This window comes from Ambystoma mexicanum, chromosome 1p, assembly GCF_040938575.1.
Source record: "Ambystoma mexicanum isolate Mex_15411 chromosome 1p, UKY_AmexF1_1, whole genome shotgun sequence".
Lineage (NCBI taxonomy): Eukaryota > Metazoa > Chordata > Amphibia > Caudata > Ambystomatidae > Ambystoma > Ambystoma mexicanum.
Window position 1 is genome coordinate 143,289,024 of NC_090921.1, and position 16,620 is coordinate 143,305,643.

The window sequence follows — 16,620 nt, forward strand, 5'->3', positions numbered from 1 at the left end:
AAATTCCCTTTTGCGGGACCCGGACCCAGTACCCGGTTTGGGGGTAGCCATGCCGATAAAAACAGCATGGCTACCTCCAAACTCGTAATGAGGCCCAATATCTTTTAGGCACTGTCTCTTTGTATAATAAGACGTGAGGCCCATAAAAAGAGGCACTATCCGTATCAGTATGCAGAGTGATGTTGGAAAAGCCCGGACTGGGTTATGTATGTACATAGCTAGGAAGCAATGCAGCAGTTTGCATAGGGGATGCACCCATGAGGCTAACAAGTTCAGGGGTAGCAGAGGAGCTTTGATGGTTATAGAGAACAAGGCGGGTGCGCCAAAGGGGGAAACCTAGGGTTAAGTGAAGCCATCTTTGAAGACTAGAGACTTCAGATTGTTCCTTAAGTGTAGGATAGAGAGGACCAGTTTTACCTGCATTGGCAATTCGTTCAAGAGACAGAATGGATATCAGGAAAAGGACTGTTCCCTGTTTTTTTTCCTTATTTCCAGTGTGCCACTGTTGCAATTTTGGGGTGGCATGTTAGCCTCTGGAGACAGTGAGTTTCACGACCAGCTACAATGACGTTATGGTTGTGACTGATTTTGTATATAATGCAGCCTTTCTTGAACGTGATGTATGCTTGAAGAGGGTCACCAATGCAGCTCTTTGTTTACTCCAATTATAGTTTTCATTATCATACATTCCTATACAATTTCACAATGACCTATGCCGGTTATCAAAAAAATTGACATGTATATACCAGTCAATTTAATCGAAACTTGTCAGTTACTAGGAAAATACTCAGTACTGATATAAGGCAATTTGAATAACTGCAATTAGAAATCTTTGAAAAAACTATATATAACAAGCTGGTGAAATGACTAGAACAATTTAAACCAATTAAAATCTTCCCACAATAGCTTAAGCAAGTTAAATGAATAAGATATTATCAAATACTCTTATTCTGAAGAAGTATTTGTAAAGATGTATGTAGGAGACCGCCCAGAATACCATTTTAAGGTGCCCTCCGTTTTCAAAGTATAGCATTACAAATAAGTGATGGATGCATAAAAGCAGTAAAGAAACATAAGGTTTAGTAAACCCAGAATCTCAAATAGCGGAATATCATTGTAACATTTTAGCAAGTCAGATCCACAGCCTTTGAAGATCATTAACCTCCAATCGTATGCAGTGTCCTCTGTTCATGAACAAAAAGCTTATAAATCATCAACCGTTCTTAGCAGTGATAGAGACAGTGTATTAGAGTATATTTCATTCCCACGACCAAGGCATGGAGTCATTTACCTTCCAGTAAGGAGAGGAAAGGATCCCGATGTTATAGGAGATCTGCTACTGATCATTTACTCTATAAATGACCATTTTGTAATTGGCAAGAGTGGATAAGCCACTTGAGCAGACTTTCTACTTGGGTGCTTTTCTTTTCTGTAGACTGATAATCCCTACTTTAATCGTCACTAAGGCAGCACTAACCCACCTGGCCATATGTTTGGTTATGGTGTCTATTCCTGAATGGTCGTTTGGGATTTCCACTTGAGCCTCTCCGGCTAAACATGCTCCTCAGTACAAGTGTAGATTGTGTCTCATCTTGTCTTCCAGACGTTCCTGGGTACAGAACATGTACAAATAACACAAACAATATTTGCATCTGCCTGACATCTCCATCAGTTATCAACTGGTTTCATTATATATATCATGTCTTGTGATATCAATACTAACCATGTATAACCTAGAATTGGGTACGTTTCATTAGAGCCTCTCTGATAACCGAACTATATTCACTTATAGTAACCAAGTACCAAAGGCAACTGTGCGCATGGAGGAGGTGTGGTAGGCAACAAAAGGTGTGATTTATTCAGTCATGAAACTGGAGTATTCCAAAACAAGGCTAAGGTAGCCTGTAAAGTGATACATTTACAAAATATAAGCAAATTAAATAATTGTCAAGGAACAACCAACAAGGCAAAGCAGGTGACTTGTGGGGTCCACCTACCGAATAAATCAGTCTTGATGTGGACTAAAGAAATGACATGAGTTTGGGAGCGGATGCGGTCAGGTCTAGTGAATTGAAGTGGAGCACTGCCTGAAGGTATCTGCATGTGCGCCTTGTGCTTTTTTGAAAGAAATACGTCTTCAACAAATTGTTTCAAATTGTAAAGTAATAGTGCTACAGATGATTGGAAATGGTACCTTTCGGTAATTTTTGCAGGATTCAGAACCTGGGATTTTGGAGCATGGCTCCGTCGGGCGCATGCAGAGAGAGCCTTTCGGCTAATGGGGATTCTGCGTTACAAATTCTATATCCACTTATGTAGCCTTACAATAGACATTGTGGTGCTTTCTCCCCCTCCATGTGTGTCTTAGACTTATTGATGTCGATTTAGAGCATAAGTCATATATTAGCATTGTATACAGTGCTGCGATTGGTATTTCTGGGTCAAGTCTGAGACAAATTTCGTAGCAAACTCGAAGGAGAACAGGACTTTCCCAATTAGTGATGATAGGGCTGTTGTAACAAGTTGTAGATATTCTAGAAGTTCAGAATTGAGTACTATACACCGTCTGATTTGTTGAATAAATTGTAAATTAGATTTCCATTGATTTTTCTTTTTCATTACCAGCTAGTTTAAAGTTTGTTTTTGTTTTTCCAGACTACTATTTTGTATAATAGTTCTTCCCTGTGCAGAAAGGGGTGTGCTGGTATTAGTATGTGTGATCTCTTGTAAAGTTAATACACATATTTTAAGGCATGTCCCCAATTTTTTGGGATGGAAGAAAAATATTCTAAGTTCCATAGGTTTTACCACACATACTCTGTGCAGCCTAACATAAATAATAGTGCACTGGCTTTTCCTTTGTCTTCCTTTATTCACACTGGCACACTTTTATGAACAAAGAATTCACCATTCCATATCAATAAATGAGTTAAACATTTCAATCACTTTCATGGTGAAGTGCTGTGGCTAAGCAATGGATTCCTACGTACACGGAATTAGCAGAAAGACTGAATGAAACAGCATAAAAATCACAACTATGCTGCATCCAACTGCGTCAACATGCATGTTTCAACCCTCTTAAGAACAATTAACAGGGATATTCACCAGGTTGCCAGATGCTTCATGGACCTGTGATTGAAAGCATGAATTTTCAAAATCCAATTTCAATATTATTCACTTTTGTTAAATTATTAATAAAAAAAGTATGATCTCCTTGTACCTAAAATAACAGCTACTCTCTCTTTGAAATACAATTTGCAAGTAAAAACTGTGCACCCATTTTCATGCACTAGCTCTGCTGTCATCTTAAATGTTACGACATTGGCGTCTGCAACACATTATAGAATTTGATCTTAATAAAACCCATTCCTTACTCATCTTTAGCAGTATTCTATTCATACTAGTGTGAGATGCACCATTTTATTGGAGATATTTTCACTTACTTTAATCATTCTCATTATTTTTCTCATTCTTTAGAATTGATGTCATCATTGTCATACTGACCTGGCTTCCTAAAAATTACGAAATATACACTTATATAATGAATCTGCACTTCATGGCACCAACTCACTCAAAATAGCAATATCTTACTTTAAATATGATCCACATCATAATCTAAACAATGTTGGAGCCATACAACACTGCAAACTGAATGATCTCGCTGGAGGACCTCAGTTTGAATCCATGCACACCCACATCTAACCATGCTATGTGACGCATCAGCATCCTATTAAATTACCTATTACGTGCTATTAAATGAACTATTCCAATCTTCTCAAAGACACTGATATACAAAACATAATTTTCCTACATCACGAATACTCAAAACAAAGACAAGGTCATGCTTCATTTTGCATACATGCACATTAATAAACTGGGAAATCGGTTACCCATTTTATAGTTAGCATATTATGATTTCTAGCCCTGGGTAAACACTGTATGTGTTCGTTCAGCCCTTGCTCAGTTGTTTTAAGGTGGTTTATCCAACGTTGTTTTTTCTGTTGGAGGATCCTTTCTGTGTTATGTTATGTTGTATTAGAGATTTGGTCACACCCTCTCTTTGAGATTAGAACAATGCTCACCAATGCGTTCAGTGATGCCTGAATACATAAGTTTAAAGGGGCATGTTATCTCATAATCTACTGTTTGACAATTAGTTAAACTGGTTGACTTCCAAGTACGTTCATTATATTCATAGTTTTTGGAAGGTTTTGTAAATTTACTGTTGACACAATGTCCACATGGTTAGTAGCCATACACTTGTGATAATGTGCATGCCAAAGTCAAAATACATTGAGTTCATTTTGTTACTCTGTGTAATTCGGTGACACGAACACATTGGTTGCATGTAGACCTATACGTAGGTGGGTCTCCATCACAGAATTCTGGTTATTTGCATGGTAGAGTGAAAAAGTGTATGGCAAAAGGCATTATACAAGCATGCACAGCGCTTTTTGCCATGCACTTTTGCACTCCATTGTGCAAATTGAATAAATGTTGCCTACCATGTACGCATGGCAAGCAGCGATTACAATGGATCCCTATGGGGCACCCACGCAAGGCTTTTACACATTTGTTCTAAGTTACGCCTCTCATCAAAATAAGCCCCAGAGTGTATCCCAAAATCGTGGAAAAGATCTCACCAACCTTTGTTTAGTATTACCCCCCCTCTAGATTTTCCTAAAGAGATTTAACCTGCGGTTAGAGCCCTCCTATACTTTGGCACCACAAGGCTGTGCTGGACTCTCGTACCAACTTATATTCCCTTTGACCACAGCCCTTAATCCCCCCTGTATCAGGCAAAGTAATGATTGGGATGTGTGTAGGGAGTGAAAATACCAGTACACATGAAAACCACCGAAGAGGACTTGAGATCAAAGAGCAAAAGACTGACAACAAAGACAAGACCAAAAATGACACAGAACCTGTGCACAGAAGTCGACCATAACCTCATCAAGCCAAGTTCTGCCATTTCCCCTTCGCAAAATCTTAGCAACCAATTGCAAGACTTGTTTGCTATGAGTATTAGGAATGTCAAAATCAACATTTCTTTCTCTCTGCTCCTTAACTTTCACTCACTTGCTGTTTTGTTATAAATGTTTGCACAAAGTTATCATGCTCATTAAAAAGATGCATTTAAACCCCTTCAGATCAGGTAGCAAGACTAGAGGGCTTTATTCCTGTGGCACTAAGTGTACTATCGGTCCAAACATATCCATGGAGCTGTGTGGATGAAAATAGAGCACAGCCTCCTCTGTGTCAGTTTTCAATTTTTGTTGTGAGTATTTTTACTCCCTGTTTTTATTTTTTGGCAGTATTTGCCTTTTTTTTTAGGGAGTAAAGGTTGCCAATTCTCCGCCTTAACTATAGGGCTGGGTAAGGCCATGGAGAACCTATCCACTGAATTGCTCGAAGACTGGTTGGAAAATGACCACTCCTAGAGTGTCACTAATCTGGATTTCGAACCTCTCACGGAACTGATAAAGTGGTTCTGGGCATCAGAGAACACATCCAGAGAAACTTGACTCAGGCCAACCACTGCCTCTTCCTTTTTGATCTGTCGGCAGCTTTCAAGACTGTCAAAAAATCAGTCCTCTTCATGACCGGTTCAAGATTTACCACTCTACTGTGCACAGCTAAAACCCTTCTTTTCTGGCAGCTCCTAACCAGTTCAATTTGGGCCTATTTTATCACATCACATTGACCAACACTGCGAGAGTTCCTCATGGCTCGTCACTTCTCCCTTCTTTTTAATGACTAGCTGACACCATTTGTGTATTTCACCAGCCCCTTCATCCTGGACTTTCAGATGTATGCAGAAGAAACGCATATGGTATGGGAGCTGGACTCCTCTCTGGCCAAGCCCTTAGTAATAATTGCTCACTTATCGCCTCCTTCCACAACTGTCTCTAGGCGATACATGTCCAAACAGGATGCACTTCAGAAAACTCACATTGCATGTAATTTTCTGTGACCTTGACTTCTGAATTAAACCCACTGTCTCCCCCTTCAAATCTGTATGAAACTTGGCATTCCAATTTATGGATGGACTGACTGTACACAACCAACTTAACCAACAGATCAAATCCTGCAACCTCCAACGTAAGCTAGAATGCAACACCCCATCTTTCAACACCTCTTCTCATTGGGCTTCCCTCATTAAAACCATAATCCTATCCAGGATCAACTTTTTTAATTCCTTTTACTCCTGTCTCCCCAAATCCTCCACTGTGAAACTCTGAAGCATCCACAGCAAAGCTGCAAGACTGATGTGCAACCTTGAAACGCATGACCATGTTTCCGCTACCCTTGCTAGACTCCACAGGCTCCACGACGCCTCTTGAATCCCATTCTGACTTCTCTTAATGACTCACCAAACAGCCCTGGATTTGCAAAGAACTTCTATTTGGCCTACCGTCCAGCAAGACACCTCCCATCTTAGGTGTCCTCTCGTGTAAACGTTGCAAGATTCTCTAAATGATGGCTGGAAGGAAGACAGTTTTGGTGTTGAAGGTCCCCCCCTTCTGGAACTCCCTGCCCTCCCATCTTTGACAGAAAGCAATCAAATTACTCTTGTTTCCCAAGATCCCATAACGCTAGATTTCTTTCTTCTTTCCTATTTTCCCCTGCTCTTCTCTCTTTTCTCCTTTGTCAACTTTTCAATCCCTCTCATGCTCAGTGATTATCCGTGTGCATGCAGCATTACCAGAAACCTAAATAAATAAAATATCTTAGATGGAGATGCACTGAAAGAGGGTCTTTGTTCTACGGGACCAAAGACTGGTGATGACTGAATTGTCAAAGCACCCATAGGCCTCTAAAGGGCTTTAACAGCGAAAAACAAATATTTTGCAGCACTGGATCTCCAGTTAAACGTTAAATCAAAAATTCTGGTGCTAAATTATGGAAGGAAACAAAAGCCAAAATATAAGTGGTCCAATCCTTTAAATATCTAGTGGTCGAATTCAACTCAAGGATATCGAAACAAAATTATTGATTGGATGCTGAAAAAAACTAAATTGAACATCTCTGAAACCTTCCCAATGATCAAATATTACCATAAAAATATTATTTGAGGTCTTTTGTATGGAGTGGAATCAGGTTTACTCTCGGATTGCTGGAGTAAAATGGAGTATTTGATATGGAAAAGATTACTCCCTCTCCTTAGGGGGACGCCCATATCAGTGATCAGACGTGAGGTGGGCCTAATTTCATTACAAGCACGGGCAGACTGGAAATATTTGCAGTTGGTAAGATCTCTTTTACTCCCTCCTGTGAACAGTATACTAGTGGAATTACGTAATGCAAACAATCGAGATTGCATGGGGGAACTGTGTGCCGTTAACCTGGCTTCCAAAATGAGGCCAAAGAGCTAATTGTGCTTTCTAAGACAGAAAGACACAGTCGTTCCTATTGATTACTCTTGCAAGTGATACTTTGGTACCTTTGTATATCTGCAGGCAGAGAGGGCTCTGATTTTGCTGTACCCACAGTTTACAGATATTTTGATGAGCATGCAACTTTACACAACTTAACCAGAACTTAACAACATTACTAAAAGATTTGGGAGGTTCTGAATGGCACGAGTACTTTTGTGAGTCTGAGTTTGGCTGAATAGCTTAACTTGCCATATTTGTTAGTTAGAACGATATGCCACTCCCTTGCTTTTTAATAAGACATCCTTTGGGAAACAGTGGTGCTCGTCAGAAAAGCTAGAAATACTTGCAGTTTAATGTATTGCTTTAAGGCACTGGTAGTCAAACCTTTTCATACCAGTCATCCCTGGAGTAAAGTTGTTTCTGTGCCCCGACCTAGCCCTTTGCCGCCCGTTTGGAGGGCCCAAGGATTGTCCAAGGAGGGGGCATAGGCTCTTTAAAATATAAGCGGATTACCTACTGCTTACAGTTTTTATTAAAATCAGTCACTTAATCCTTTTTTTATATTAAAAGAAAAGTCATCTTACTCCCTTTCTAAAGAGTCTGGGCCCCCCTGCACATCCTTTGGTCTCCCATGTTGAAGACCACTGCTTTAGGGCAAATCAGAATACTTATTTTTGTGTAAAGTAAAACTGCTTATAGACTCCCAGATTCTCAATGCCTATTTTCGATGTATTTCATTGATCTTAAGCCAACAGGATGCTACGTGATGTACTGCATTTGTAGAGTATGTTTATGATGCACAGGACTTGAGCTACAGTAACAAACAACTGATTTTCTTGCTTTTGTGTCAGCTGGCTTCATTTTTTTTCCAGGTCTCCGGAGGCCATGATTACCCATTCAAAAGCAAAATGCCAGAAATTACGTAGGATCTTCGCGACCCTGTCCGTGAATAAAACGTGAGTACAGCACATGTCGCTACATCATCCAGGTTGAGACACTTTTTTATGCACAGGAGGTTTGCACTAATGCAGGTTTACACAGTGAATATGCACAAGGAAAGCTTGCATACCACATTTTAATGCTGATTATTTACATATTATTTGGTCATGATAAAAACCTGAGTGGATTTTACTCTTTGGAGATCTGGTTGTTCGCTGCCTCAGATTGCCAGTTTTCTTTTCTATCGTGGAGCAGAGAGCTCCTCTGACTGAAATGGTGGCTGTGGAGGATCAGATGGTTTAGTCTCTTGCGGTTGGTCCTTCCAGATTTCTGTGATGTGTGGTTGCCTGCAGAGATAGAAATAAGACGGGCAAAAACTTGTTTTCCGAGGTATGCAGTGATACGAAGTGGTATCCCCAGATACAAACGGCACTTTGTGAGGTGATTGGAAGTAGGGCCCTCTCACCTGCCACAGTCCTACTCTGGGGTAGGACTTGCTCTGTTTTCCACTCTGACAGGCCTCCCACCATAGGCTGAGGGGTTCCCTTCCCCTTACGACAAAGACTGATTACTCAAGTCATTCAGACCTGGATTTTTAGCCAACACTATTTTCTGTGACACAGCCTGTTGGCCGATTGAATATAATTTTCTCTTGGGTGAAAAGCTCAGACTAACCTATGAGGTCACATTACATGGGGCTTCTTGGCAGCTGTCCCTTGGTATCCTCTGCATAAAGGAATTTGGAACCAAACTAAATAACAAAACCTAGACCCAAGTGCTGCAGATTATAATTGTGCCTGTGTTTCTCTTGATTCACATTTAGTGTCTATTTTCTTAGGATTAATGAAAGAAGCATAATGAGAAATGCAGTAGAGCTACAGAGATGTCCCTGGCTGGGAAACCGGAAGAAGAAAGAGTTCTACAGGTACGATTATAAAATTCCTGCAAAGTACACAGTTGATGCCTGAAATAATGACTTTTCAGCAGACTAGAATTTGGTTGCAAATGCGCCTTGTACTTTACTGGGGTATAATTTGGCAAAGTTATATGGTGTATAGCTAAGTCTCCTGCCAAGTATGCAGAGAATATTAGAATATATGTGCTGATTGTCATATATCTGTGTGGGAAGCACAAAGAGCCTGGACTCATAAGAGAAACATTATTTATAAAACCAAAGAAAAGAAACAAGAACCATGGGAAAAAGTCCATTTAAGTTAATATTGGTATAATCTCTCAGGTTCCCCAGTCCTGTTTGTTTGCTGGTTTAAATGGGGTTACCAAGCCCTTCTACTTGCTGTTTCAGGGGTTTTAGTGTTTACCATATCCTCCTTCCTCCTAAGTATCCATTGTGAGTTTGAAGGGGTTCCTGAACTTTGGGTCAATCCACATCTTTGTCTCCTGGATGTTCCTGTGGGTCACCCTGACAAGCCACTGGTACGAAAGTAGCTTCTTCATAGAGCTTAACTGGAGCCAAGCCTCTTTTAATATGCAGTCCACCGTACAGTCTCTGGACCAGGCCTGATCACCTTCATTCAGCTGTAACCCGGATGGTCTCCTCTCTTGAGTTCCCAACTCTTCACCAAATGCCCCCCTTTTTTTCATGCCACAAGCTCGTTCTTCCTCCCTCTGCGAACATCTCTTTTGTCTGACTTGTCTGGCTGTCCATCAGGGTTCTTGATGTTCTTTATCCTTTGTACTTTCTCCATCCACCTCCCGAACCCCTTCAACTACCCACCTGTTGATATTATCTGACCTCCTCCTTATTCTCGCCAACCACTTCCTGATGTTCGCCATACCACCTCCTCATGGTCTCCAACTCCCTTTTAATACCCCTGTCGTCTCTAGCCTCCACACAATCTTCTCCACAATCCTTTTAACATGCTCCAAGTTGCTCCAACCACCTTCCGCAACCTCCTTCTCCAAATTCCCACACTGCTAGACTGAGCAAGTTGTTTTTTTATAGCTCTGTATTTCTTCACTGTGGACTGGGCACCTTGCAATGGTATGCATCTGGGTCCTCAAACGTGTATATGGTTGGAGTTGGCTCTGATGTTTAAGGGTCAGACCAAGCCTTTAGTTGTCCCAGTCGCAATCTTGGAATTCATTCTGCATAACCTGTTAGAAAATACTGTCTAAGAGGTGCATAGCCTCTCTACCAATTCAGCATGGGATAATGTAGCTGGTAAATTTTTAAAAAGTGTTTTGGAATCTTGTGCATGTGAAGGAAATGGCTAGGTCTCTATTGCAACCTTGTTTCACACTCTAGTGAGAATGCTGTAAAGGGATGATGCTTTGGTAACAATGTATCACTTACTTCTGAAAAGGCTTATGCTGAGCAGTGAATTGGCAGCTTTCTATCTCTTGAGAGTATGCAGGTTACAGGAAAAATCTCTGTTGGGAGGGCTCTGGTTCACCGCCGGGGTCTCTCAGTTTCTTCATTGCATAGCAGTATTCTGATGAGACCTCAAGTTTGTTTCTTTCCCTCTGTGGATTTGGGTCTGGCTGATAGGAGTTTAATGTTCTTGAACGTTGGGTTGGGGGTACATACAGATTCCATCATCCATTCGATTGGGGAGACACCGGGACCGTTTGGTCACTGTCCTGAGAAGCACCGGGATTCAGGCAGCAGACTTTGTCAAAGGATATTTTTCAAAGGTGCACGTTTGTTATGCCACAGGTAATTAAACAACACCAGGTTAAGTGCCCCAAAATGTTAGAACCTTTCAAGAATGTTACTGCAAAGCAAAGGAGAACAGCATAATTTCAGGGAATTCTTCTTTCTCCTTTTACGCCTAAGTCCTCTCAGTCAGCCACTTTCATTAAATATTTTGGGGCTAAGATTTAAAACTGATGAATGAGGAAGGCGACTGAGGAGTGTGAAGGTAGTATGAGGAAGTATAATGAGAATGTCCTAAAGAAATGAGTAGTATCCATTATAGGAAACCTTCATTTCTCCTCCTCAAGGTTCCTCTTCACAACTAGTCATCCTCATCACTAATCATCCTTTGTTATTCCAAACGATTGAGGAGGCACAAGTTGTTCCTTCTCGTTCCTTAGTCCTCCTCTTAACCCGTCACTATGTGTTCTGTTTCCTAATGAGTGAAGAGGAATCAGAAGTCAGGAATAATAAATGAAAACTGCTGAGTAAGCGGGTGAGCAAGAGGTGGAAAGGTGGCATGAATATGTCGTAAAATGAAAACACTAGTGTCCCTTTAAGGACATCTTAATTATACCTCCTCAGATCTCCTTCGCACCCCTCCGTCATCCTCCTCACACATCAGTCTTTGTATTCTAATGAGTTGAGGAGGAGTAAGAAGGTAGGAATACAAATTAAGACTGATAAATCTGGTGGATGACTAAGGGGTGAGGAGGTGGGATGGTTAAATGAGGATGTCTTAAAATGGCTGAGTAGTGTAAAGAGACAAATTAAGCCATTTTACACATGTACACACCGCAGGGAGCATTTACAATGATTTCCTATTGAAACAACCTGCTTTTTGCAAAAAGCTGGCGGTTTCCATGGGATCTTCTTTGGTTTCACGCCAGCATGAACATCTCATGCTGCTGTTGAACAAGGTTGTTTTTGAAGTCAGAGGGCAAACAGGAAAGTAATTCCCGTTACACCCCCGTCCTACGCCTTAAAAAAACAATAAAAATCTCTGAGAGCGTGAATGGAGACGGCTGTCTTTAGCCCCTCCATTTACGCAGAGCGCATTGAAAATGGGCTCCATACTAAGAAGGACACACAAAACCATATGCATCACACTGCCCTCACTATCCCCATAATGGAGACCAGTAGGAAGCTGATCCCACTGTCAGGCGCACACAGATGGCTAGTGGAGTCACATAGCCATGGCTAGGTAATGGTCAAGAGGCTTGAGTGCACAACAAGGATGGGTAGGCCAGAGGGGAAGGTAGTCCGTATCAGTAGGGATGAACATGCGAGCCAGAGAGTGCATGCATGAGGAAGCCCTGGAACGTGAGAGTTATTCATTTCAATAGAGCTCTCTTGCCCTGCTCAGAGTATGAAAGCTACATCATGCATGTGCCTTAGAACATGCCCATCAGCCAGGTTGGCATTGATTATGTGTTGATGTCTCCCATAACTCACTGTCAATAATTGATAAAGAGGTATTTATGGTAGTATGTTTATTTAGTTCACTGCTGGAGTTTATAAAAATAAAGAGAGCAAAAGCCATTCTGCATATGACCACTTGTAAACACGATAAACCCGGCTTTTAAAGGCATTTTTATTAAACTGATTACAATATTTATTTGCAACACATTACAAGCTTTGCATTGTTGTGTGTTATTTCCAGCCATTCAGATTCGAAATCTATTCAACCTATCTACAGCTGGATGATCTCCCACATCAGAGTGAGACTATGTGACCTTGTATTATAAAAATTATTTAATACCCCTTTCCTTCTGCTTCGAAGCAGTCCACCTGCAATATTGGAGATTTCCAAAACTGTGAAAAATAAATTAGTTATCGCAGACTTTTGTGGCCTTATCAATGAACTCGGCCTTCAGCCATCTTCTTGAATATGCTGTTTAATCTTGATCTCAGACATCATAATGAACAACGAGCACCACTGAGCTATAATCCCCCCTTTGGTCAGTATGAAGTATGGAGCAATAATCTCCCAGTTCTGAAGAGCAGTGATCACCTCACATGCCAGTTCTTTTGTTGAGAAATCCCTCATTCAGTGCGGTCTGCAACAGTCACATGTGACAAAGGCACAGAGGGGACTCTGCCACCCAGGAAATTCAGCCTAATGGGGCATTATCAGAAGAGCCATGAGCTGCCTTGGGGTGGCATAAGGCGGGTGCTGCAGGGTCCCCTCAACACCCACCACGTCCCTGCGCTGATTCCTATACCAAGAAGACCCAGAGTATAGTGACATACAGTGTCCCCTCAAGACCTATACCTGATCTATATTTGCATTCCGTATATGCATTGGTGGAGAACCAGACCGTAAAAAGATCCCGGGGATAGTGTTTCCTCATGGAGAAGGTGTGAAGTGAGAAACGGACAACACTGAGCTTTCATCCTTGTGGGGCGCTATGTGCACATGGGGATCCTTACAGAAGTTGTTCAGTGGTGGTAAGGAGAAAGCCACGATTGAAAGTACTGTTGAGGCCAACCCAGCGTTAAAGAATCCCGTATACCAGCAGGTATCCCTGCGGGGGAAGCACTAGACCAGCCTCTCAATCATACACCAGGAAAAAGGCCACAAATGGCATCCCCGATACCCGCAGACTCATCAGACTCATGCTACATCCATACCATCAGAGGTAGCTCTAGCACAGAGGAGCCATAGGAGAGCAGACCAGAGTCGAGAAGAAGGGGTAAGACTCCCACCTGGAGTCAAAATGGCCACAGTCTTCTGTAGCCTTCGGGTGCATCAGACCTGCACCAGCTGGGAAAATCACCTCCTTGAGTGGTTGAGGAATTCTAAATGCTCTGAACAACCTAGGAAACCTGAGATGCAAAGGAGATCAGGGAAGGCTCAGGACAGGCCTAAATAATGCTACCACATAATAAGGATAGGGAGCCAATTTTCCATGGGCCGGGCCTGTGGCTCAGTGGTCTAATGCATCCACTACAGGGGCCTGTGTTTGATCTCATGGTTACAGGTTTGAATCCTGGCAGGGCCACTCAGCCTTTCATCCTGCCGACATTGAGTTGTGTAACAAATATCTTTTATCTGTTAATATTTCCAAGAACGTGCGCTCTACAAATACACCTGTTGTGTTATGAGTAAGTGATTCACAAGGATGTAGAGCGAGAGAACCAGACTCCCGAAATACATCAGAGAAGTATGAATCTGGATCACAGATGCCAACTAGCGGTGCAAGAATAATTTACTGTTATGGGTAATCTTGACAAGCAGGCCAAGCTGCTGATGTTTAAAGGGTTGAGTGCTGATGATTAAAGGGTTGTGTAGTGACATGAGGAGCAGGCGGTCTGGAGACTCCTGAAGAAGTTGGCCCTGCTCATAAGTGGGCTGGGCACTATATTCCTTACAAGTCAGAATGCCACTATATTCCTTACAATTGTGTTTCTTTTAAGCGAGCTGGGAACTACTCAGTGAGAGTGGCCCTATACGGACTCATTATGAGTTCCAAGGAGTGGTACAAAATGGCGGTAATGGATTTACTGCCACTTTAACAGCATCACCCAAGTTTGAACGTGGAGGTGAAGGGAAGGATTTAGATATAGCTGGAGGTAAATCATCCACTTTACTTCCAAAAACAGGTGGACCTGCTGTGGGTGGGGACATCACCTCTGCACATCCTCTGAATCTCCATGGAGTTTAGTGGATTCCAGAAGTGAGAATGAACGCCACCCTTATCCCACGTGTAGTCCTGCAGTATTTTGCAGGGCAGAGCAACGGTCGTAAACTTGTAATTAGGCTCATAATGTCCCTGTTGAATCAGCTAGGGTTCTAGAGGCCTAGAGCAGGAAGGAATAGCCAGTGGGGTGCTTGATCTTTGTGACTGTGAATTGAGCAAAGAAGTGGGTAATGGCTACATCAGTGAAACTAATTTGAGAGTCAAGAAGTGGCTGGCATTTATCCCTGTAAATGCCTACTGAGAAAAAGCATGCTGTGAACTTTATACATGATTTGAGAAACTGACACCTTGTAGTTTACCCATTCTGATACCATTTGCTTAGTTAGTTCCAAGATTAGAAACCCCTGTTTAGTTGGAGATTAACTACCAATCCTGATAGGTTTTTAACCTAACCACATCCTAATTACAAATAAACTAAGTTTGAAACCTACTTCTTGTGTCGTGTCTGTCTGACAAACATCATCCAGTAAGGTGTGGCAAAAACGGCATCAGCCAGTTTTGTGTAGTAATCACTGCATCTGGAGTTGTTTCCAGTGAGGACTCTATCAGTTATTAGTATTGTGAGGTATGCACACATCTAGTGTTGTACGGAATCTACCACATCAGCCATTATATAATAGTAATCGCCACATGAGTAACTAATGTATAGTGTGGCAAACTATAACTTTTTGTCCATTGCAGATGAACCATTATGCTGTTAATGGCTTCTAGAGGTTTTATAATGCATCTTGGTAAAAATTCCAAGGCACATAGAGCCTCATTCCCAGTTTGCTGGTAATGCCGCAGAGTTACTGCCAAAATCAGATATCACCACTCTGACCCACAGATTTATCATGGGATTCCAGGTGGTGGTAATTCCACACGAGTGGATTTACTGCCGGTGGAATTACTGTGCGGTAAAAACCCAGATATTTAGAGGTAAAGTGGTGGATTCACCTCCAGCTTTTTGCTGGAGGAAAATTCTCCAATTCACTACCAAACTCGTAGTATTGCTGTACAGTAATGCAGCAGTAATGCAGCGATAACAGAATTACTGCCATTGTAATGCTGTTTTTACCCAACTGCCGTACTTGTAATGAGGCCCATAGAATTACCATCTCATGGGGATATTTTTATGCTGTCACGATAACCAGGCTCTTGTATGATATGATATGGCATTTGTAACGCGCCTATACACAAGTGTTTCAAGGCTACAAGCAGGTGATAACTACCTCCTGGCAATTGGTTTCCTGCACTCTATTTGAAATACTCCTCTCATCTGGCACATCAGTGCAGCAGTGATTCCATCAGTCATTGCTGAGCAGCATTCACCCAATCAGCTATAGTTGTGCAGTAATCATAGCGTCAGCCAATGATTGGTACCAACTACTCCCCCCCACCCCATTAGACAGTGTTTTCAGCAATACCCCGATCAAACTGTGATTACAGTAATCACCCTGTCAGATGCCATTTGCAGGAATCACTCAATTACAGCAAGCACTCTGCTTAATGCACAAATGCTTCCATAATACTGCCCCACTCTTTTCAGGGCCAGATTCCATCGATAGACTCCTTGCACAGTGCTGCAGGCAGCCTCTGCGGAACATTTTGTGATGCCTATATTCAGATAAGAAAGATGGGGTGGCCGATCTTTCTCTGTCCAGGCAATTAAGCTATGAAATGGACTGCCTTATTGCCCGCTGCCTTATTGCTGATCAGCTGAAGTTCAGACATGGCTTGAAGACCTTTCTGTTCCCTCAGTAATTCTCCCCTTGGTTTCAAATATTCAGTCAGATTTGCGCTTTGGGGAGCCGCCTTCAACTCTATTGTACCTTGTCAGGGTGTATGTTGCGTTTTCATAAATCTCTATACCATACCTTACCAATCATATAGTGCTCCATTAAGCTGTGTTTGAAGTATTCACTCCGATCAGACACCATTTGCAGCAATCATTCATTATTTA

The 16,620-nt window shown here is 41.8% G+C and overlaps 1 protein-coding gene across 3 annotated transcripts in view; it reads left to right on the forward strand.

Annotated features, from left to right (window-relative positions):
- The window catches only part of LOC138567222 (alpha-2,8-sialyltransferase 8E-like), a 240,291-nt gene that overhangs the window by 98,285 nt on the left and 125,386 nt on the right, over positions 1–16,620 (forward strand). For 2 of the 3 annotated variants that reach the window (XM_069645219.1, XM_069645227.1), the window contains exons 2-3: positions 8,252–8,335; positions 9,157–9,243. In XM_069645219.1, the coding sequence (XP_069501320.1) occupies positions 8,252–8,335; positions 9,157–9,243 (171 nt within the window). Of the gene's footprint in view, positions 1–8,230; positions 8,336–9,156; positions 9,244–16,620 lie in introns of all 3 variants that reach the window. The other variant, XM_069645211.1, reaches the window with a different exon arrangement.